The 24,506-nt window shown below is 35.3% G+C and overlaps 3 protein-coding genes across 4 annotated transcripts; all 3 read left to right on the forward strand.

Annotated features, from left to right (window-relative positions):
* The first annotated feature begins 1,076 nt into the window (after window positions 1-1,076).
* On the forward strand, window positions 1,077-9,113 carry LOC133312556 (uncharacterized). 2 transcript variants are annotated; one of them, XR_009751697.1, is made up of 5 exons: window positions 1,077-1,669; window positions 3,009-3,374; window positions 3,464-7,840; window positions 8,236-8,566; window positions 8,715-9,113. XR_009751697.1 is itself a non-coding variant. In XM_061513775.1 (4 exons), exons 1-3 carry the CDS (start codon window positions 1,559-1,561, stop codon window positions 7,811-7,813), a joined length of 4,827 nt encoding a protein of 1,608 aa, XP_061369759.1. In that variant the 5' UTR covers window positions 1,077-1,558; the 3' UTR covers window positions 7,814-7,840; window positions 8,236-9,113. The 2 variants fall into 2 exon arrangements, 1 of the variants encoding a protein (XP_061369759.1); XM_061513775.1 differs by having other exon boundaries at window positions 8,236-9,113.
* Window positions 9,114-18,003: 8,890 nt separating this feature from the next.
* LOC133312559 (xyloglucan O-acetyltransferase 4) lies at window positions 18,004-21,871 on the forward strand. The gene is made up of 3 exons (XM_061513779.1): window positions 18,004-18,265; window positions 18,392-18,678; window positions 20,728-21,871. Exons 1-3 carry the CDS (start codon window positions 18,004-18,006, stop codon window positions 21,508-21,510), a joined length of 1,332 nt encoding a protein of 443 aa, XP_061369763.1. The 3' UTR covers window positions 21,511-21,871.
* A 1,254-nt stretch (window positions 21,872-23,125) lies between these two features.
* Window positions 23,126-24,506, forward strand: LOC133312538 (uncharacterized). Its single transcript, XM_061513756.1, has one exon. It carries the CDS (start codon window positions 23,531-23,533, stop codon window positions 24,080-24,082), a length of 552 nt encoding a protein of 183 aa, XP_061369740.1. The 5' UTR covers window positions 23,126-23,530; the 3' UTR covers window positions 24,083-24,506.

The raw sequence follows: 24,506 nt of genomic DNA on the forward strand, positions 1-24,506 counted from the left end.
TCATACAATAAGTAGTTGCAATGTAGTAGGCAAGAATAAACATTATACCTTCTACCAAAATAAGGAATAGACTATGCTAGCTACTTCCAAATTACACATTTTCTAATACATGCACAACATCCTCAACTCTTCCTTATTCTTATATATTGTATTCATTAAACGCATTTGATGTATATTAACATCAAAGGCATCACTTTATATTAATTTAAGATGACAGAATCAAAATATATAAGTACATAAAAATCAAAGAAAGAATGATTATAATTAAATAATTAAATTACCTAAACATAAGGAGTATATATATTCAACTATAAGAGGGTAGCATTATAGGAATGCTAATAATAATAAGAAAAAATATTTATAATTTTAAATACAAATATTAGTTGTTTCTTAACTCCCTCTCTCCTTCACAAAATAAAAAAGAGAGAGAAAGATAAAGTACTGTTAAAGAGGGAGAAAATAAAAAATTATTATAACACAATTATTTCATTTAAAATAAGGAAAATATTATACTTACAATATACTTTTATTTATAATTTTTTTCAATCATATTATAACCGTTAATTTTCGTCAATCAATGATTATTATTTTCACAAATCAAATTCATTAATTAATATTTAATTTGTAATGAATGATAACCATTAATTGACAAAAATAAATAATTAAGATAAAATTGTAAATAAAATAAGTTGTAAGTATAATCTTTTCTTTAAAATAAATTATATCTTTTAGAATGATAAATGTTTTTCCTTACTACTAATAATAATAATAATAATAATAGTTAAGTCGTAAATTAAATGATGTTACAAAAACAAACAAGGAACAAACGTAATCTCAACCATACGGGGTTTTTGATTTTGCCACGGAGGAATGAGTAAAGTAGACGCAAGAGGCAGAAGGCATGTGAGTCCGTAACGGAAGCAGAAAACGATGTCGTTTAGCAGGCCCACGTTTTAGGTTGAAATCGTGTGGATCAATCAATTTTTTATTTTTATTTTCCTCTTATTATTCTAAATCTTTGGTCCCAAAATACCCAAAAATTTTTTCTCTCAAAAACAAAATTTTCTCTCAAAATCTCGCCGTTTCGCGTGAGCCAAGCGCATCGCCTTTCTGCCCAAACTCTCTCTCCGTTTCTTTCTCTCTCTATCTTTTCCTTTTTTGTTACCCGTTTCTCTCTCATCATCGCGATTCGTTCGCACCAAATCTCTGGATTTTCGCTATTTCCAGAGCGATCGATCTCGATGACACGAACAGAACCCGAAGAACCCTTCCTTTCTCTGCGCCAATAATTCGGAGAAAAAGAGGGAAAAGAGAAAAAGAAAAAATTTCTTCGCCACTTAAGCCCTAAAAAAGCCCTTACTTCTTCTTCTGCTTCCTTCGATCGGTTTCCCTTTTTGCCATGGCGGATTGGAGGAGGAGATCTGCGAGGACGAGCTTGATCTAGGGTTTTTTTTCCTCCGATTGTTCGAATCTAGGGTTTGGAGGTGTGGGAATTCGATTTCGAATTGATGTTTCTTTTCAGGGACGAAGCTTGGATCGACTCGGAAGATGGAGGATTATGCATGGGTTCGGTGGTGAGGAGTGGAAACAGAGCCGGCACATGTGGCCTGTACCTGACAACGCGACCACTGTAGCGCCCGATTCTTCACCGTCTGAATTTATATGCAAAGTATATAAATCGAAAAATCCCCAATTATTTTTCATCAATTTTTTCCCCTTTTCGCTACGTTTCGTTGTGTCGATGAAATTTACACGCGCTTTTTTTTTTTTCACTTCTCTATTTATTGCTCAATTTTTGGGTTTTGAACAAAAAAAATCTAAAACTTAATTAAAATAATTGGGTAGTCTTTGTTTCCATTTTGACCTAATTTTTTCCTAATAAAGTTCTTTATCGTTTCTGGGTGTTGGTTCTACCTTATTTTGAGGGATTTTCAATTGTGTTCTGTGGATATTCCAACGGGACGTTATTTTTTTAATATATTTTTGGGCGTAGGGAATTTTGGGGTCGGCGTTATGTATTACTCTCTTGCAGTTTGGCGATTGTTTGGGCTTGTGATGCTCTCTTGTTTGAATGTTTTTCGGGTTTCATCCGTGTTTGTGTAAATAAAGTGCTCGCTCAGATTTGAGAGAAATCTAGAATTGGGTTCCGTGTTGTATTGGTTTGGAATTGTTGTTGTTGATTTGAGAGAAGTGCTTTTTTTTTTTTGCTGATTCGTTGCTGTGGTTTTTTGGTTTTGGAGCTCTTTTATGACTGTGTGTGGTTGTTGGATTGATTGATTGCTACATTTTTTACTGGCCTTCATTTAACTCTGGTTTTGGGTGAAATCGGGAGGATGATTTTACTGTTTGTCTGCTGTATTAATGAATTAATTGATAAGCAAAGAACGTAGACAGTTGTGTTGAATGGTTTTGTTTCCCATTGAAATTGTTTATTTGTAGATGTGCTTCGGTTCTAGATGCCTTAATTCTTTCTTTGTTTTTTCTCATATTTCTTTTGTTTAATTAACCGGGAAGATAAAAAATAATGGAACATTATTTTAATTTCAAAGATTACAAGACATCTGAGTGGTAAATGTTGAATAAAAATTCCAATGCTCGATGGCCTTCTTACCAAAATTTATTTTAAAATATATGTTAATCCTGTTTGTATGTTTGGTGTCTGATTCTAAAATTCTATTTATATATGATTTTCATCATTTCCCTCTCTTAAAGCATTTGCGGTTTGCAATGGTTACTATCTGCATCTTATTGGTTTATCTGATATTGTTACTGCTTATTCGATTAGTAATGTTTTCTAATAACTTTATTTTCCCCCTCTCAAGTTTTGCTCAAATATATTCTGATTTCTTATAAACCATTGTTTTTGGCCAATAATTGTGGAGTAATGTTTTCTAAACTTTATTTTCCCCCTCTCAAGTTTTGCTTCAAATATATTCTGATTTCTTATAAACCATTGTTTTTGGCCAATAATTGTGGATTTACTTAATAATCATTCATGCTCATTGTAGGATGGACGCAAGATTCGTGTTGGTGATTGTGCACTTTTCAAGCCACCCCTGGATTCCCCTCCTTTTATAGGAATAATTCGCAAGTTAACCTTTGATAAAGAAGAAAGTCCAATTTTAGAAGTTAATTGGCTTTACCGACCTGCTGATTTGAAGCTTGCTAAAGGGATTGTAGCTGCCCCAAACGAAGTCTTCTACTCCTTTCACAAGGATGAAACACCTGCTGCATCATTATTGCATCCGTGTAAAGTCGCATTTCTTCATAAAGGTGTTGAACTTCCTTCAGGGATATCCGCATTTGTCTGTAGACGAGTGTATGACATTGACCACAATTGTTTATGGTGGCTAACTGATAAGGACTACATTAATGTCAGTTTTCAAATACCTTTACTTTTCTATCACATAATTTTTTTTATAATGATTTTACTGATAAGTTTGTGATCTGTCAATGGATTCAGGAACGACAGGAAGAAGTTGACCAGCTATTAGACAAGACAAAACTAGAAATGCATGGGGCAGTGCAGTCAGGAGGCCGTTCTCCAAAACCATTGAATGGTCCAACATCAACAACACAGTCATTGAAATCTGGTTCTGATAACGTTCAAAATAGTTCTTCCTTTGGTGCACAGGGTAAGGGAAAAAAGAGAGAGCGGGGTGATCAGGGGTCTGATTCATCTAAAAAAGAGCGGTTATTTAAGGTAGAAGGTGGAGATTCTGGTCAATTTAAACTGGAGAGCATGTTAAAGTCTGAGATTGCTAAAATTACTGATAAAGGTGGGCTTGTGGACTTTGAAGGAGTTGAAAGATTGGTACAGCTCATGCAACCTGAAAGTGCTGATAAAAAAATAGATTTGGCTGGGCGAATAATGCTTGTTGATGTAATAGCACTTACGGAACGGGATGAATGTCTTGGATGGTTTGTCCAGCTCAGGGGTTTGCCTGTGTTGGATGAATGGCTTCAGGAGGTCCATAAGGGCAAAATTGGCGATGGTAATATGCCTAAAGAAAGTGATAAGTCTGTTGAAGAATTTTTGTTAGCTTTACTTCGTGCATTGGATAAGCTTCCTGTGAACCTTCATGCACTACAATCCTGTAATGTTGGAAAATCTGTTAATCATTTACGCACCCACAAAAATTCTGATATTCAGAAGAAAGCTAGGGGTTTAGTAGACACATGGAAGAGACGCGTGGAGCATGAAATGAATATGACTGATTCAAAATCTGGTTCAACCCGTGCTGTTTCTTGGCCCGCAAAACCAGCTTCTGATGTTTCTCACCTTGGAAATAGGAAAACAGGAGGGTCCTCTGAGAGTGTTGCAAAGAGCTCTGCAATTCAATCCTCAGCGTCTAAAACTTCCCAAGCTAAGCTTAATCCTGGAGAAGCACTGACCAAGTCCTCTTCATCACCTGGCCCAATTAAATCAATGACTACCACAGGGAACAGTAACTCAAAAGATCAAAACATTAAAGTCTTGGTTGGAGCTTCTACGTCAGATCTTCCATTGACTCCTATCAAAGAGGAGAGGAGCAGCAGTTCTAGTCAATCTCAAAACAACAGCTTATCTTGTTCTAGTGAACATGCAAAAACTTTTGGTTCTTGTAGGGAAGATGCAAAGAGCTCTACTGCTGTGTCGATGACTGTGAGCAAAATCACTGGTAGTGCATCTCGAACTCGGAAGTCAAGCAATGGTCTTCATGGGGCTAGCATTACTGTGGTTCAGAAGGAACATGGCTCTGCAAAAAATTCAACTAGAAATTCACCTTCCGATAAAGTTTCACCATCTCAGTTGTCCCAAGAAAAATCGCCTGATCGGGCCCTTACCGATCAAGGGAATAATCAGCGACTGATTCTCAGGTTACCAAATACGGGTCGCAGTCCTTCAAGGGGAGCTAGCGGGTCCTCTTTTGAAGAGTCTGCCATTCCATGCGGGAAGGCTTCACCTTCTGCTGACAAGAATGAGAATCAGGACAGAAGAGTGAAAGCTAAATCTGATTGTTTGCAGACTCATGTTGCGTCAAATATAGTAAATGATGCATGCGATGCAAATGAAAATTTGTCGGGTTGTGATGAAGGTAAGGGCTCTCCTATTGGTGATGAGCGGTGCAGGGCTAATGAAGATGGTGATAAAGTTGCAGAAGCATTGAAACCAACTAGTTCTCCATCTGGATTTGTTTCCAGATCAGGGCAGACTTATGATGCTTCTTTAAGCCCCATGAATGCATTAGTTGAAAGCTGTGTGAAATTTTCTGAAGCAAGTGCCTCTGTGTCCCCTGGAGATGATGGGATGAACCTACTTGCTACTGTGGCTGCAGGAGAAATATCCAGATCTGGAAATGTCTCTCCTCTGGCTTCACCAGAGAGGAAGTCTTCCACTGCAGATGAATCAAGATCAGGCAACGATGGCAAGTTAAAACATTTTTCTGAAGCAGCTGTTCACTCTGTCGCACAATCTGACGATGGGGCTATTGCAGAGCATCCTTTGAGTACTGTTGATCCATTGCAATTCAAGAATGATTCAAGGCATCCTATCGCGACAATATCACATGATTTCTCTGGAGATGGTGAAGGCATTTCATCCAGTTGTATAGATAAAGCTGGTGATGGCAGAACTCAAATGAATTTCTCCGCTACGGATTTGTTGCAGAATGCTGAAGGTCCATGCTTATGGCCTGAAACTAGAGAGGATGCTTCTGAATCTATATTGCCTTCTATGAAGGAGAGTCATGTAGAATCTGGAGGAGCGAACCTTTTCCATGAGCAAACGGAATTGGGAAGTCAATGGGCTAAAGGCAGTTGTTCAGACTCTAAATTAAAGCCAAGGACTTCCTCTTTGGATGATGATCAGAAGGCTGAACACATAGATGAGGGAATTACGGATAAAGAGAAAATGTCGGTTTCGAAAGATGTTGCAAGTGTAAAGATCCAAAAGGAAGTAGGTGAAAAATCAACTGAGTTATCTTCGGTGGTAGGTAATGAGAACCAGATTAATGAAGAGAAAGTGTCAGGTCCTGGTATATCAGTGCAAAAGGCCTCTTCAGTTGCAGAAAACTGCGAGTCTACAGATATAAAAAAGGAGGATGTGACATCACCTGCTTCTGGTAATGCTTTGATGGTATCCAAGAATGAGAAGGCTGATGACATGAACTTAGTTGAGATTGAGCCTGATGAAAAACGAATGGATCTGGATTCGGCAGTTTCAGATGGTGTTAGTGAATGTGTTGAAGAGAATTTGGGTAAAAAAGAGGCTATTTGTCCCTGTTCTGGCTCATCATTTCAACCAGAGTTGCCAACATTTCCTGGGAAAGAGAATGCAGTGCCTAAAACATCTGATTGTAACCTAGATGGAATTGAATCTGAGGTTGCAGAAGAGCGGCATGCATGCCTTGCGGCTGGGTCCGATGCAGCAGTAAAACTGGACTTTGATTTAAATGAGGGCTTTCCTCCTGTTGATGATGTAAGCCAAGGGGAGATTGTTAGACAGGTAGACCCTATCACATCATCTGGAGTTCATGTTCCTTGTCCATTGCCTTTTCCCATTTCCTCCATCTCTAGTGGCTTCCATGCTTCAATTACAGTGGCATCCGCTGCCAAAGGGCCGGTTGTTCCCCCAGAAAACCCATTGCGTAGCAAGGGGGAACTTGGATGGAAAGGGTCAGCTGCTACAAGTGCATTTCGGCCAGCTGAACCTAGGAAAAATGCTGAGACACCATCAAATACTAGTGATATTCCTTCTGTTGATGCCACTTCTATCAAGCAAGGCCGCCCTCCTTTAGATTTTGATTTGAATGTGGCAGATGAAAGAAGTTTTGAAGATGTAGTTTCCCGTGGTCCTTTAGAATCTGCACCACCTGATCGTGGCACTGTGGGGCTAGATCTTGATTTAAACAGAGTTGATGAGACTCTTGAAGCCGGGTCTTTCTCTATGTGCAAAGTGGATTTTCCTTCATTATCAAGTAAGCCTTCATTGTCCAGTGGGTTATCTAATGGTGGAAGTGTCTCGAGAGACTTTGATTTGAATAATGGACCTGGCATTGATGAAATTGGAACTGAAGTCCCACTGCGTAGTCAGCAGATGAAAAGTGCGGTACCATATCCATCTGCTGTTCATGGCACAAGAACAAATAATGCTGAATTTGGAAATTATTCTTCATGGTTTCCTCCAGGCAATTCTTATTCTGCAATTACTGTCCCGCCACTTCTGCCTGGTAGGGGGGAGCAGAGTTATGTTGCTGGTGCCGGGGCACAGCGGATCATGGGTCCTGCTGGTAGCTCACCGTTTGGTCCTGAAATCTACAGGGGCCCAGTGCTTTCATCCTCTCCAGCTGTTGCTTATCCACCTACTACACCCTTTCCATATCCAGGATTTCCATTTGACACCAATTTTCCATTATCTTCAAACTCCTTTTCTGGTTGTTCAACAGCATTTATGGATTCGTCAGCTGTGGGTGGGCTTTGCTTTCCTACCATGCCCTCACAGGCAGTTGGGCCTGGTGGTGTTGTCTCATCAACATATCCTCGTCCCTATCTTATGAATCTTCAAGGCAGTACAAGTAATGTGATGCCTGACAGCAGAAAATGGGGAAGTCAAAGCCTGGATCTGAATTCAGGCCCTGGTGGTACAGATACAGAGCGGAGAGATGATAGATTACCTTCAGGATTGAGGCAAATGTCTGTCCCCAATTCACAAGCCTTGATGGAGGAACACTTGAAGATGTTTCAGGTGGCAGGTGCATTGAAGAGAAAGGAACCTGATGGTGGTTGGGATGGAGCCGATAGATTCAGTTACAAGCAACCCTCATGGCAATAGGACCATTGAAGAGGAGGCGAACCCCTTGTAACTCCTCTGACCCTCTCAAGACTTTAATTGTATTTTTCAACTCCTTGATTCCAACGATATATAGATTGCTTGCCTTTTCGAGCTTGAATTTTAGTTTGTGGTACTCATTTTATGTCTCCGTGAGCCAAACTAGTTCTCAATTGCTCCATGGGTTTACTGTGTACCACCAAGCATATTTTAAAATGGGCAATCTTCATGTATGTTAGAAGCTTCTCTTTAGTCTGATATCTGTATTTGTGAAAAAATAGTGCTATCTATTCTAAAATTTCTGTCTGTATTGAGCCAGTTTGTTTTGACTGGTTGCATGTTCTGCCTTGCATTTTCCTTTTTTAATCGAATGAAGTTTAAAGCTTGTAATGTATTGAAGCTTAACTGTTCCGGCCCTTCCGCAGCTTTTGTGGAAAATGTCAGAGAATTGGGGATATTATGAGTGTTGAGCCATGGACAATGAGCAGAGATGCTACCCTTGCTGCTGATATACCTCTTCATTTCTGACTTCATAAAGCGATCAGAGCCTCTATGCACTTGTTTTGTATGAATCTGCTCCTCCCACAGATTGTCGCTTGCAGATAAGTTTTTCCTGTGTAGATATCTAACTGAAACAGCAGGTGTGATGATGCCGCCTAGAATCAGAGAAGTTGGCAACCAGTGTTTTGACTGTGACTATTCTGCAACAGCATCAGCCCAATCCGTTCTCGAGCATTTGGAAGGAGAGGATTGGATGTATGAACTGGCTAGACTTGAGGCCTTGTTTGGCTTCTTTAAATGATTTTTTTCCCCCAACTTTTGTTACATATATAGCTATTTCTGTAGTAGTCTTGACTTCCGAATTTTGTTACTTATCACATTCTGGTTATTTATATATGCACAGGTTAGCCATCATGGCCAATGTGTCACTTCTCTCATTGTTATGGTCGAGCTCTCGCATCGTTTTCTTTTGGGTTTCATAACTGGAATTGGTTTCTAGTGTCCCCTCGAATTCTTCCTTTGTTATAAAGGCGTGGGTGGGTGCCGTAATATTTCTAGCGAGAACAAACATTCATTTGATTAAGTTATTCTTGCAATAACTGGGTGTATCTTGTGTGTTTTATTTGAAGCTCATGAGTTGTACTATGTCAGCACAGCTAAGCATCATATGCCATTGCTTTGTGATATAGTTGACGTGAGCTCTTCTTCTAAGCAGCAATTTCTCTGTAGCCTAGTGTGATTTATAAGAAAAGTCAACAAGTAGTAATAATGTTAAGAAATGAACAGGGATGGCTTCATGTTGTTTGGGATAGTTATTACGATCTTTTTTGGTTTGTTTTTGAAAACAAATTTGCGTTTTTAAATTAATAAAATGATAAAACCTGTTTGGAATGGTATTTTCTAACCGTAGTTTTTAAAATCAAATGACACAATAAGGTTGGTCTAAAACGAAATTATGAAAACATCTTGGAAATGTATTTGCACTCAGCTCCCAGAACGATAAGAAAATACGCAGGACAATCTTCTCATCGTTGGCGGGCTTGTTGTTACATCAAACTCACTGTAAAAGCTAAAATACTAATGTAGTTATATCAAATAAGGGTTCGTTTTTTCTGCAGTTACTGCAGATTATCTGCAGTAAGCCTAATACGACATTGTTTTGAGGCGAAAATCATGGTGTTTTTGTAATTTTAATTTATTTCAGGGTTATAATAATTTTTATATTTATAACTTTTTAAGATTTTAATACCAAAACGACGTCGTTTTGGGAATAAATGCAAATAACCTATCTGCAGAAACATTTTTCCCATCAAATAAATTGTACAATCTTAAATAGATATGGGGATAGATTATTTTATCTAATACTTTTCTGCCTGATCTAATGGTGTTTTAGAGTGGTAAACAAAGATAGGTAGAAAAAATGATAAATAGAATAATCTATCCTATAGGGGACATGATCCGTTTACAAACTTTTTTTGCAATTACACTAATGTAGGACCGGTCGTACATTGTGCGATTAATGTAGGACCGGTTCTACATAGTGTAGTTTGTAAAAGTTTGTAAACAAAAAAGTTTATAAATATAACCTGCCCATCCTATATATATGTTGCTTCATGGTTATTTTAATTTTTGTTCTCTCTCTGCGTGAGTTCAACAACTCTGTTCTTTAAAAATTAAATGAAACCACTTCCAAGAAGTTTGAGTTTAGCATTAGCACGTTATAACTTAGAAATACCTAACTTCAATAACTATAGTAGCCTTAGTCCATCCCCTTAGTCGTATAGAGTTTATGCTTGAAAAAGAGTAGTAGAAAGTTCATGGGTTTGGAAATTGAAATGTTGCTTCCTGATGGTTCTACTTTTTTGTTTTTTTTTTTAACCTTTTTAAATTTTAATTTCTTTTTACTGTTAATTAATTGTTAATTGGTGAGCCTTGAGGATCCTTGCCAAATATCCCAAGAAGTAGTGCTGGCAAAGCCTACACAAAATTCACTTAATAATAAAGAGTACTGTATTAAAAAAAAGTGAGTAATGTTAATATTTTTCATGCCTTAAATTATAAAACAGCAAGGGTCAGCCTTCCACTTTTGTATAATGCCTGATGGTTTTCTAATTGGGTCACCATCTTGCATTGCTACTTGGTCAAGTTGAAGTTGGTGTTGATTCAAGTTTTTTTTTTTTTTTTTTTTGTATTTAACATTTTATTGGTAATTATGATATTTGGCAAGAAACTGTGTTTTTAAATGTTTCCCTACTTCTATGTGTATACTTAAAAGGAATCAACGTAAGTTTATCTGCTGCGTAAAATGGGTTAGTAGTATCACTTCAGTGTTATTACTCTGCCACTCTGGACTAAGACTATTAAAAGGGATCTTCTTGTTACACATTGAGAGAAGTGACACATTGGCCATGATGGCTAACCTGTGCGGCTTTTCGTTTTTCTTTTAACATGATATCGTAAAGTTTTCTATACACATAATATTTTGTAGAGTCTGCATTTTTTGAAGCAAAAAAAAAAACTAACTAAGGCACGGAAAACAAATAAGTAACATGACACAATCACTCTTCATACAACATAACTCTTATAAAACCCGTATAAATAACCAGAATGTGATAAGTAACAAAATTCGGAAGTCAAGACTACTACAGAAATAGCTATATATGTAACAAAAGTTGGGGGGAAAAAATCATTTAAAGAAGCCAAACAAGGCCTCAAGTCTAGCCAGTTCTTCATACATCCAATCCTCTCCTTCCAAATGCTCGAGAATGGATTGGGCTGATGCTGTTGCAGAATAGTCACAGTCAAAACACTGGTTGCCAACTTCTCTGATTCTAGGCGGCATCATCATCACACCTGCTGTTTCAGTTAGATATCTACACAGGAAAAACTTATCTGCAAGCGACAATCTGTGGGAGGAGCAGATTCATACAAAACAAGTGCATCAGAGGCTCTGATCGCTTTATGAAGTCAGAAATGAAAGAGGTACATCAGCAGCAAGGGTAGCATCTCTGCTCATTGTCCATGGCTCATCACTGTATAATATCATCCAACTATGTATTAAATTATGTACTTTCCAAAATATATTGATCGTGACATGAAAAGATTTTTTTCCCCCATCAAAATGAGAAAAAAAGGGACCCTTAAACTTTAATTATAAAGGATTGCAATGTATAATATACTAAAGCTAGCTTTTATATTTATGGGACCATTAATTTCATGTTGTATTTATTTGTTTCGGTCTACCCTGGAGAGTGTGTTGCTACGCAACATAAGCTGGTAGTCTTGGATGTTCGGTTCAACAAAGTACGTACAATGAAGAAGAGGGCTCAGAATCCAAGGATAAGGTGGTGGAAGCTTAAGGAGGGAAAAGAGAGAGAGTTCAATGATAGAATGTTGCACGAAGGACCTTGGGAGTTTGATGGAGGAGTAAATGCAATATGGAATGAGATGGCTAAGTGTATTCAAAATTTGGGAAGGAGGGTGTTGGGAGAAAGCAAAGGAAATGGATTTCATACAAAGGAAACATGGTGGTGGAATGGAGAGGTGCAAGAGGCAATTAAACATAAGAAGGAGTGCTTTAGATCTTTGCATAAAAGTCCCAATGAAGAGAACCTGCAAAAGTTTAGATTGGCGAGAAAAAATGCAAAGAAAGCAGTGCGAGAAGCGAGAGGCAAGATTTTCGACGAGTTGTATAAAAGTCTTGGGAGCAAGGATGGTGAAAGAGGTATTTATAAACTTGCAAGGATAAGGGATAAGAAAAGTAAAGACCTCACTCAAGTTAGATGCATTAAGGATGAAAATCAAAAACTTCTGGTGAGCGATGAAGATGTAAGTGAAAGATGGTTGAAATACTTCAACAAGCTGTTTAGTGGGGATAGAAATACAAGCGAGGTGGACTTAGAGGACGCGTATGATGATATGAATAGAAGATTTGTACGCAGAATTAATACACGTGAAGTTAAGGAGGCTTTAAAGAGGATGAAGACTAATAAAGCCTTGGGGCCTGATGGTGTCCCTATTGAAGTGTGGAGAGGCCTGGGGGATGTGGCAATAAAATGGTTGACCAATCTTTTTAATAAGATTCTCCAGACGAATAAGATGCCTGATGTATGGAAGAAAAGTATGATTGTGCCTATCTACAAAAACAAGGGAGATATACAGAATTGTTCAAACTATAGAGGTATTAAGCTAATGAGTCATACTATGAAGCTGTGGGAGAGGGTTATTGAACATCGCTTGAGGAGAGATACCAAGGTTTCTGTAAATCAATTTGGATTTATGCCAGGAAGATGTACCATGGAAGCCATTTTCTTGATGCGACAACTAATGGAAAGATACCGATAAAAGAAGAAGGACTTGCATATGGTGTTCATAGACCTTGAGAAAGCATACGATAGGGTTCCAAGGAAAGTTTTATGGTGGGTCCTGGAGAAGAAAAAGGTTCCATTAAAGTATGTAAAGGCAATCAAGGATATGTATGATGGGGCTACTACATGTGTAAAAGCTTGTAACGGATCATCAAGTTATTTTCCTATCACGGTAGGTGTACACCAAGGGTCGGCTCTAAGTCCTTACCTATTTGCCTTAGTTATGGATGAACTAACAAAAGATACTCAAGAGGAAGTGCCATGGTGTATGCTTTTTGCAGACGATATTGTGCTTATTGATGAGAGCAAGGAGGGTGTTAATAGAAAACTTGAATTGTGGAGAAGCACATTGGAATCCAGAGGATTCACTTTAAGTCGAAGCAAGACTGAGTATCTGAAGTGTGAGTTTTCTCTGGTACAAGATGAGGACCAAGAACCTGTGCATCTAAATGGTCAAGAGGTACCCAAAAAAAATGCTTTTAAATACTTGGGCTCCATTTTACAAAATGGTGGAGAGATTGATGAGGATGTAAATCACAGAATCAGAGCAGGGTGGATGAAATGACGTAGTGCATCTGCATTTTTGTGTGACCGCAAAATTCCCCTGAAGTTAAAAGGAAAATTCTATAAAACGGCAGTACGACCGACAATGCTATATGGAGCGGAATGCTGGCCAGCACATAGGCAACATGAGCATAAGATGGGAGTAGCAGAGATGAGGATGTTAAGGTGGATGTGTGGGTACACAAGGATGGATAAGATAAGAAATGAAGATACTCGACGAAAGGTCGGAGTAGTACCGGTAGCCGAGAAGATGAGAGAACATAGATTGAGGTGGTTTGGGCACGTGGTGAGAAGACCCATGGATGCTCCTGTAAGAACAGAAGTTTGTTACCAAGAGCTAAACACAAAAAGAGGCAGAGGTAGGCCGAAGCTTACTTGGGGAAAAGTAGTAAAACAAGATTTAATGGAGTGAGATATAGATTGGCGGACAGTATGTCTTAGAAAGGAATGGAGAAAAGCTATAAGTATGGTGGAGGGTTAGACCCGCTGTTATTCCTATGTTCCAGATGGTCCTTTTTTAGTTCTTTTCCCCTTCATTTCCCCCACTTCTTCTTGTCCCTTTCTTTTTTACTTTTATTTATTTATATATACATATATTTTTATTTCATTTTATTTTATTTTATTATTTTATTTGTGTATTTTTATTTATTTATTTATTTATTTATTTTTTATTTTTTATTTTTTTTGTTACTTTTTTTCAACCGTTTTGTATCTTTCATGTGGGTTCATCTACCACCGACCCCAATTAATTTGGGATAAAGGTGTTGTTGATGCTGATGTTGATGTTGATTTATTTGTTTCGGTAATTTTAAGGGATTAATTACATGTGTATATGCGGTGTAGGAGGACAACGACGAAAGTGCCATATTTTTTGCAAAGATTACCTGAATGCCATGTTTTGTAATTTTATTTACAAAATGCCACGTTACCTAACTTGCTATAACACCTGGCGAGTTAGGTGTTAACACGTGGCAAAAGGTGCATGACCACGTAAGCTACTACGTAGTGCATTGAGATTACGTGACTCAAACATGCTATGCAGCATAACATGTGATGTGTGTGTAATAAAATAATTTAAATTAATATAAAATTAAACTAAAATAATTAACAAACATAATTACATTTAGTTCATTAAAACTCCTAAATTAAATTACATTATTTAACGGTTCAAAAAAAAATTAACTTAACTTAAACTAAATCAAATGAAATTAATTAACACTCCTAAAAATAATTAATTAATAGTTGTAAAATAATTTAAATTAATATAGACTTAATTAAACTAAAATAATTAACAAAAATAAATTATATTTAATTCACTAACTCTCCTTAATTAAATTAAATTACTTATCAGTTCAAAAAAATTAACATAACTTAAACTAAATTAAATGAAATTAATTAACACTCCTAAAAACAATTAATTGATAGTTATAAAATAATTTAAATTAATTATTTTAATTTAATTCAGTCTATATTAATTTAAATTATTTTATAACTATTAAATAATAGGAGCGTTAATTAATTTCATGACACACACGTTATGATGTATAGCTCGTTTGCCACATGTCAGAATTGCCACGTGTCATAAGCGGCCTACGTGGCCATGCACTTTCTATCATGTGTCAACACCTAACTCGCTAGGTGTTGTAGCGAGTTAGATGACGTGACATTTAATAAATTTTTTACAAAGTGTGGCATTCAGCTAATTTTTTTTAAAAAATGGGACACTTTGGCATTGTCCCTAGTATAGGAGTACCATATAATTGAAGAACAGCTTAGTTTGATGGGAATCAAGGAACAGAAATGGAGTTCACAGAGTGAATTCACAAGAAAGTATGTAGATAACTTTGGGGGAAAAATGGGATGACATGCTTTGTTAATTGTCACATAAAATAAGCTAAATGACATAGCAAACATGAAGACCATATAAAAATATAGAAAATTCTCCCATAGGGTGCGATTATAATATTTACAAAATAGTTTAAATATAAAAGAAAAGAATTGATAACTATAATTAGGATTAAACATTTCTTATGTTGTAGAAAATAATTTTATCTCTTACACGCGCATAAAAGTATGTGAGATCCATATTTTCTTCTTTTTTTTCTTCTCTTCACATGATCTCACATAATTTTATATGTGTATAAAAGATAAAATTATCTCCCATGAAAAATAATAAATCCTTATAATAATAATCAATTTTAATACCATTTTGTTCCTAGAACCAATGGAGATTTCTCAATTACATTATCGAGGATGTCTTGGTAGTTACTATATCAGGATTTCTTTTCTAATACTTTATCCTGAAATAACCCTCTTTTCATATATTAATTTGCAAGGTCAAATTACTCATACTTACCTACTCTATAAGTAACACGTGTACAATTCAAACTGTCTATTTGATTTGCATGATCTTATTCAACTGGACCTTATTTTCAAAGGTCTACTCTAAATGGTGCCTCGTAACATGGTCACATGTAAGGGTTTTTTGACTTCTCACCACGACCCAGGTGTTTGTGGTGCACCATCCACTTAGTGGTAATTGGTAAAGGATACTTTCCTAAATGTTTTTTTTTTTTTTTTATACTACTTTCCTAAAAATTTGAATGTAAAGAGTGTTGGTTAAGGTTGATTGGTGATCAGTTTTATACTAAAAAGAAAACTAAAGGCCTTGCAAACCGTTCCCCACGTTGTCTGCAATAATTCCTATCATATATGTATTTATGTTAAAGAATCCTTAGTAATATATATTTGATTTTATTAATATTTTTTATTATGACATAAAATTTGGTGTTGTTCTTATTAATAAATAGTAAAATTAACATGACATTTTACCGAATATAAAAAAGGGTTCGATTTGTCTGTTGTCACTGCATATAAGTTATCTGCAATAAGTCTATTTTAAGGCGGAAATCATGATATTTTTATAATTTTAATTTATGTCAGAGTTATTATAGTCTTTATAATTATAATTTTTTAATCTTTCAATTCTAAAATGATGTCGTTTGGGAGTAAATGCAGATAACCTTTCTGCATTAATTACAAAAATATTTTTCTGTATAAAAAAAAAAGATAGGTTATTCTACCTACTATTTTTTATGCCTATTTTTGCCTACCACCCTTCAACATCGTTAGATCATAATCTGAGATTCTGATCTAACGATGTTGGAAGGTGGTAGGCAAAGATAGACAGAAAAAATAATTGGTAGAAAAACCTATAAAAAAATTAACATTTATGACATTGGGTTTTGGTGAAGGAAGTTTATAATTTGAAAGGGATGAAGGACCACCAACTATCCTTTTCATAGTCATTATGCATTAAAATCTTGAATAATAAAGTATCATAAAAAAAAGGGTCAAAACGTATAGAGATGTAGATTGTTCGTTGGTCTTTTCCACCACCCTTGATCACAGGGTGAGGCGAGAAAGTGGAGTTAATGTAGCAGTCTTAGGCCTTATTTGAGACCATATTCATTCACCACCAACACAGGCTACGTAAGCATATTTGAAACTATATAAAGTGCAGAAGGGTAGGGATTGCGCCGTGAAATCAGGGTATTTGAGGTTGTCCACACCAAACAAGCTCACATGCATTGCTTAATTCTACGTTGCCACGTGTCATATTCCACGGTGCATCTAACTCCTCAACAATAAAGTACTTGACTGTTTCGGTTCTTTTCCTCTTCTCTTTCACAAGTGTTATGCTCTTTCACACTCATTTTTTTCTCTCAAATACAAACAAATCAATTATACAAATCAGGATATTACTTAGAGTTCATGTATATTTAAGGGATAGATGAAAAACAAAAATAGTAACTATTCCAAGCCATTAATGGTTTTTAATACAATATTTGTGATGTACAATATCATGATGCATGTGTTTCTATGCACAATACTAGTGACTTATAGCAGCCGTGAGATGTGTATTTAGTGACACTTAAAGTGAGAGATGGTTCATAAGATGTGTGTCTGCTTAACTTTTTATTTATATATGGGTTATCTGTAGGGGTGTAAATGGGTTAAATCGATCTACGGAGACCTACTGTCTAGTTTATATTATGTCAGTTTTGGCCTATTATAAATAGTCAAATAGAACAGATCTAGTCTTTTAAAAAAATCTTATTTAAAAAGCAGACCATAGACTTTTTCATATATGATGGGTCTATAGGCTTACAGGCCGACTTAAATTATATTATTTATTTTAGTAATTTGAATAATAAAGTAATATTATTTTAGTTATTTTTTTAATAATTGAATGTTTAACCAGCTTAAACAGGTTTAGGTCAAGATTTTTTGTTTTTTAAATATAGATCATGACAGACTTGTAATTTAGGCAAACACAAGCCTAACAGACCAGGTTAGACCTAAGTTTTTTTTTTTTTTTTACACAGGTCTGACCTACTTAAGTTACAACATAGCCTATTTACACCCTTAGTTACTTGGCTTATTTATAGATGAGTTACCTCATATGAGTAAATTTTTGGACCTCTTAAAAATATTAAGGATCCCGTTCTTAATCTATTGCTATCAACTATAATCAGTATAATTAAAGAATATTTTCTTAATTTTCGCCATAATTATTAATCTTTCTTGAACCTTTTTAGAATGTGACCCGTCTAAGTGCAATCACAAAAAACTTCATAAATCAATTCTTTCCTCTTAATTATCATTAGGATTCTCATGGTTCTCTAACATAAAACCCCACGCTTCCTCCCTCCCAAGTCTCTATCTCTCTCTTGTGTCTGAGGGATGTTGGAGAAGACCATGAAGACTTCTAGTACCCTTTTTAAGGACAAGTTTCATAATCATAGGGAGACATGCCCTAACGTAGGCAAGGGGGTACCTTTTGTTTTGACGTCTCTGTTGATGGCATCCATTTTCTGTATGTTCTTCCTCTATGCTCCAAACCCCATGACCCTCATGCCCAACCAAGGCAGTGACATATTTGAAAATCACTCCCAAAAACAACAACAAGTAGAAGAGCATAACAAGACAACAAAGGTTTCATCATCCAAACCACAAAAAGGTATGTTCCAAAATGATCATACCCTTTATGTTGTTTTTTTTTTTTATTTTCAAATTCTGAATTTTCCTTTCTGGGTTTGCAACAATTAATTTAACACAATTTGTATCATACCCTTTTTTTGTTCAGAACAGAAAACATGTGACTTGTTTAAGGGTCATTGGCTTCCATCTTTAGGAGGGTCATCCTATTACACCAATTCAAGCTGCACAACAATCCCTGATAGCAAAAACTGTTTCAAGCATGGGAGAAAAGACACTAATTTTCTCAATTGGAAATGGAAGCCTGAGCAATGTGAGCTTCCAAGGTTTGATTCCAGAACCTTCCTTCACGTGGTTCAAGGGAAGAAAATGGCATTCATTGGTGACTCTGTGGCCAGGAACCATATGGAATCCCTCTTATGCCTCTTGTCACAGGTTAGTGCCAAATAGTAGTGACTCATAAAATTCCAAAGTTTTTAACTTAACCATTATCAATTCAAGTGCATCCTTCTTTTACACGTTGCACACTCATGTGATGTAACACATAGTTTTGGCTTTATTGAAATTCTTTGCTTGTACAGAAAGGGGAATGTGATTCTTGTAAATAAAAAGGGGAGGGAAGAGGAAAAGCTTGAATGTGATACCATATATGCCATGTTTTCTAATGCACTTTGTTGATATTGAAAGGAAAAACAAAAAATAAACACAAAAACATTAAAAAAGCACTCTAATATGCAATGTGGCAATGTGGCTAGAGAAATTGTAATGTGTGATGAATTCTGAATTGCAAAAAAGTAAAACAGAACACAACTAAAGGCTAAAGCTCAGCCAGGAATAGTTGATCAATTCAGTGACTATTTCCAAATTTAATTCTTGCCAATTTTACTTCTTTTGTTGGTGGGAATTAATTGGGTATTATTTTTTTTGATAGGTTGATTAGTTGTCAAAATGCCCGATGAATATGTTCAATTGAATCCAATTCTTTATTATCAAAACAATCTTTAAGTAAATATTGAAGAATAATTGTATATCTTTTTAATCAATCTTAATAATTTTCTTAATTATTTAAAAGTTTTAGAATTTAATATTCTTCATTAAATTGTCTGATTACTTAAAAAAATATTAGATACTTTTTAGATTTTTAGAATGATTTGTACTTTTAATTTATTCAATATATATATATATATATATATATATATATATATATATATATATATAGGGGAAGTTATATTTACAAATTTTTTGTTTACAAACTACATTATGTACCCCCAGGAGAATACTAGGTTACACTATGTTTCCGGAGAGTACATAATGTAATTTACAAAAATTTATAAAAAAAGTTTGTAAACGGATCCTTCCCCACATATATATATATATATATATATATATATTGGTATAGCAAATATTTATATTTAATTCCTTAACCAGCATCTTCACACACTGATTAGCAAATATTATTATTTAAAAATTATCAAAAGCTTTGAAAATTTTAAAATATTGAATATATTTACTTCTTATTTAATATCTATTTTGAATAATTTTAAGAATACTAAAAAAGATATAATAGTACTCATTCATTGTTATAACTCATATAAAAGTTTCACTGGACCATTCAGTTAGTAGAAATGTGAGAGATGTAAGGAAAATTTACATGTTAAAATACCACAATGCACTCCATCATTTATTCTCATCTCCTTTCTTTACCATTTTTCTGTGAGATCCCTTATGTCCCCCCCCCCCCCCCCCCCCCCCCCCCCCCCCCCTATGAGTCCTCTCTAAATATATATAAAAAAAATTATTAATTATAGCAACACTAGAAAACAAAGAAGACAAAACTAAGGTAGCAACAGATTTTGTTCATACTTTGGTAACTATGTGATCATGAACCTCCAAGTGAGAGTAGGTCGTGATGGGGAAAAATATATATTATAAGAGTATTACATCATTCCATTAAAAAATATCACATATTGTACAACCTAATCATTCCTAGTAGATACTTGTTAGAAATATATTGTAATTAGGATTTTCTTATTTTGTAATTAGGGTTTCTTTATTTTGTATTAGGTCAGATTACATTAGGTTTGGGCTTAGCCCATTAGTCTGTTTATATATTGTACAGCCTTCATCAGTCAATACACACAAAAATATTTCAAATGTTCCTCTCTTTTCTCTTGTTATTTAACAATACTTATAGTTGAAGAAGACTAATCTCAACATACGAAAGTATTAGTCAAAGTATATAAATATTTCTCCATAGGGTGTAAGAAATGCAATATGTGACGCCATGCTGGTGGTGCTGTGACACACACAATCACAGTTAACAAATTATAAGAAAATGAATATCGTGCAAGAATTGAAAAGGAAGAAATGGACAATGATTTTTACTTCTCATGAATTATTTTCCCCTGTACTTATTAACATTAAAATGAATAATCACTTCATGTCTCATAAAGGGGTGTCACAATTTTCCTTGAAATTCTGCAGGAGGAAACTCCAAAGGATATTTATAAGGACTCAGAAGATAGATACGGAACATGGTATTTTCCTAACCATGATTTCACTCTCATGATAGTGTGGAGCAGATTCCTTATAGTAGGAGAGGAAAGAATGGAAAACGGTACAGGGTCCAGCATTTTTCACTTACACCTTGACAAGGTAGATGAAGATTGGGCTAAAGTGCTCCCTGACTTGGACTATGCAATTATCTCAGCTGGACATTGGTTTTTCAGAATGATGTACCTTTATGAAGCAGAAAAACAACTAGGTTGTGTATATTGCAATCAAAAGAATGTAACAGACTACAACATAGATTTCCCATTTAGAGTGGCATTTAGAACAGCATTCAGATACATCAATAGCTGCAAGGAATGTAGGAGAACATTGACAGTGCTGAGGACATTTGCTCCAGCACACTTTGAGAATGGTTTTTGGAACACAGGAGGGCACTGCAACAGGACAGGTCCTAAGAGTGAGGGTGAGGTTGATTTTGGGAGCTTTGATTGGCAATTGAGGAATGTTCAAATGGAAGAGTTTGAGAGAGCAAGGAATGAGGGAATGAAGGAAGGGCATCATAGGTTTGAGTTATTGGATGTAACTAAGGCTATGCTTATGAGACCAGATGGACACCCTGGTGAGCATTGGGGAAACAAATGGATGAAGGGTTATAATGATTGTACTCATTGGTGTTTGCCAGGTCCTGTTGATATGTGGAGTGAGTTATTGCTGGCTGTTCTCAAAAGGGATGCTGAGATGAGTTCTGGATTATAGGCTTAAACATGATATACATATATAGGAATGAATGTCTCTTGTTAGAACAACATGACATAAAAAAATTTAGTCATTCATTGATAGATGAACAATCATAATTTTAATGATAAAACTTGTGAAGAGGTGAAAATAAATATTTTAGTTGTTCATCTATTAATGAATGACTGAGATTTTTCTTGATATAATCACATTAAGAAGAGATATGAGAGAAAGGATACATTTATATTGATAGAGAAAAATAACAAGCTCAAACCACACATTCTTTTCTTTAGTGTATCAAAGTAATAGTATTGTCCTTATGATAGTTTGAAGTTGCTGTAGAGCTTAAAATTGCTGTTGCACTGGTTGCGATTGTAAAGGATTGTGGTTGCTGCGGCATGGATATATTCCCCCCCCAATAATTATTGTTAATCTTGATATATCTTTTATTTATAATATTATATAGGTTTTTACTTGTTTTTGTAAGACTGTGTCATTTCTGTGAATAACTTAAATTAGATTTATAATAAAAATAACAATTATTACTTTAACATAATCAAATGATCACATTAATCAAACAGGTGGATGAGAAAATAAGTAATTAAGTATTTCAAAAAAAAAAGAAAATAAGTAATTAAATTATGGGTTTAATGTCTCTTGTGTCGTAGAGTTGTAAGAGATAATGTCTTTGTGTTGTAGTGTTATAGGAGATAATTTTATCTACTGTATACACATTAAAGTATATGATGCTCATATTTTTTTTTTCTCTTCTCTTCACATGACCTCATATACTTTTATGTGTGTATAAGAGATAATTTTATTTTCTGCATCATAAAAAATATCACACCCATAAATTATACTCTAATTAGAGAAACTCAAATTATTTTATATTTCCCTTTTTCCTTTCATTAGAATATATATATATATATATATATATATATATATATATATATAAAAGATCATCTATATATGTTGGGATAAGTTATTCTACCTATCAATTTTTTTTGCTTACTTTTGCCTACCACTCTAAAACACCATTAGATCAGAATCTTAACTAACATTTATCTTTCTCTCTTTTCTTGAGATTCTGATCTAACGGTGTTGGAATGTCATAAGCAAAAGTAAACAGAAAAAATGATAGATAGAATAACATATCCCATATATGTAATATGATATAAATTATTCTATTTATCTTTTTTTATGTCTATCTTACTTATCAATTTTCAACATCCTTGGATCATAATTTCAAAAGGAAAAAGAAATTGTAAATATTAATTGAGATTATAATCTATTGACATTGAGAAGCGGTAGGCAAGGTAGACATGAAAAAGAGGTAGATAAAATAAAATATTCTATATTATATTATTCATACAAGTAATTTTATTTTTGAAAAAAAATGTGTATCATTTTAAAAAATACAAACTTAAATCTTTCAAAAGAAAAATAAACACAGAGGTGTAGGTCCCCAAAAAATAAAAAATAAAAATGCCTTTTTATATTTATCTCTCTCTTAAAATACGTAAGTTTATTTCGTTTAAAAGAAAACATACTAGCAAGTTCAACTTGTCTTATTCCGAATCCTGTCTATTAAATCCGATTATTTCATTAAACAATATCTTTTGAACACACCCAATATCATTTTGGAATTAGGGTTCTAAAACATTTTCACCAAACCTTTGTTCCATTTCTGCACAGAGTGACTCACTCACAAGTCACAGACACCAGAATTTGGGTGCTGTGTCCCACCCTTTGCTTCCACCTCAACCATTGACACTTTGCTCCCACTATTAATCTCCCAAAGCTCTAACCACTCTTTCCTCTTTGTCTTTTCTTTTTCCATTGCCCCCTTATTCTCTCTCTCTCTCTCTCTCTCTAATGCCAGCTTCATCCTACCCCTTTGAATTCCCTTCACCCCTATCTTCAATTTCGAATCTTTCTTGAAATTTCTTAAGAACCCTTGTTTTCCCTTGGTTTTTGTTGATCTGGGTCGGTGTCAGATCTCAATTTGGAGTATTGCGTGTGTGTGTGTGGTTGAATTCCAATGTCGCAAGGTTACGCAATTGAGCTGTATTTGGACCCTGCGCTAGAAAACCAGGTTTTGAAAGCATGGAACGTTCTTGCTCGGAGACAAATCAGCACACAGTTGATCGAAATGGAATCACGACCTCACATCACACTCTTCTCCACACCATTCATCGACCCTTCAAAGCTTGAGTCACTGGTCAAGACCTTCGCTTCAAAGCAAGAGCCTTTGCCTCTCTCATTCTCTTCAATTGGTACACTCCCTAATGACAACAACATCCTCTTCCTCTCACCAACACCTTCAGTGTCATTGCTTCAGTTTCAGTCACAGCTCTGTGATGCTATCAAGAAGGAAGGCATTGACATTGGTGAAGACTATGCATTCAATTGTTGGATCCCTTATTGTTCCGTTGCTCATCATGTTCCCAAAGCGAGGATGGCTGAGGCTTTCTCTGTCTTAAGGGACTTGAAATTGCCTGTTAATGGTTATGCTACTGACATTGGCCTTGTTGAGTTTTCCCCAGTTCGTGAGCTCTTCTCCTTTGTGCTTGGCAACAATGTAGAACCATGAGGTCCATTTTTACCACCTTACTATTTCTAGTTTCCTTCCCTTGATGTCCTTGCATGTCACTTGGGATTGTAAAGAAACTAGTATTTGCTCATTCTTAGGTTGGAACTTCTTGAGATTTCTAGGTATGTTCACAATATTTGAAGGAATCATTTATGATTAGTTTTGGAAACTTTGGCAGGAGTATAAAGGAAATGTTGTGTGGACATTTGCCTTTTATACTTTTGGCTGGAATAATTCAACTTCTTTCGTATAAAATGGTTCTTCTGGATATATTTGAATCATGTCACTGTTCCTTGGGAAGTGGGGAAAGGGTACGATACTCTGTTATTTTGATTGTTAATCATTTGATGCCATTGTAGCTGTCATAGCTGGCTTCCTTTAGTTTCAAGTTTCTCCTAATATCAACATTTGAGCTATGGTAATA

Source organism: Gastrolobium bilobum, unplaced genomic scaffold (assembly GCF_033153095.1).
Source record: "Gastrolobium bilobum isolate Gb01-03AN ecotype WA unplaced genomic scaffold, APGP_CSIRO_Gbil_v1 utg20371, whole genome shotgun sequence".
Taxonomy (NCBI): domain Eukaryota; kingdom Viridiplantae; phylum Streptophyta; class Magnoliopsida; order Fabales; family Fabaceae; genus Gastrolobium; species Gastrolobium bilobum.

Coding starts and splice junctions, on each gene's coding strand:
- LOC133312556 (XM_061513775.1), top strand. CDS start 1,559: ATGCATGGGTTCGGTGGTGAGGAGTGGAAACAGAGCCGGCACATGTGG. Junction 1,670..3,008: donor CGTCTGAATTTATATGCAAA/GTATATAAATCG, acceptor TGCTCATTGTAG/GATGGACGCAAGATTCGTGT. Junction 3,375..3,463: donor CTGATAAGGACTACATTAAT/GTCAGTTTTCAA, acceptor CAATGGATTCAG/GAACGACAGGAAGAAGTTGA.
- LOC133312559 (XM_061513779.1), top strand. CDS start 18,004: ATGAAGACTTCTAGTACCCTTTTTAAGGACAAGTTTCATAATCATAGG. Junction 18,266..18,391: donor ATCATCCAAACCACAAAAAG/GTATGTTCCAAA, acceptor TTTTTTGTTCAG/AACAGAAAACATGTGACTTG. Junction 18,679..20,727: donor TCTTATGCCTCTTGTCACAG/GTTAGTGCCAAA, acceptor GAAATTCTGCAG/GAGGAAACTCCAAAGGATAT.
- LOC133312538 (XM_061513756.1), top strand. CDS start 23,531: ATGTCGCAAGGTTACGCAATTGAGCTGTATTTGGACCCTGCGCTAGAA.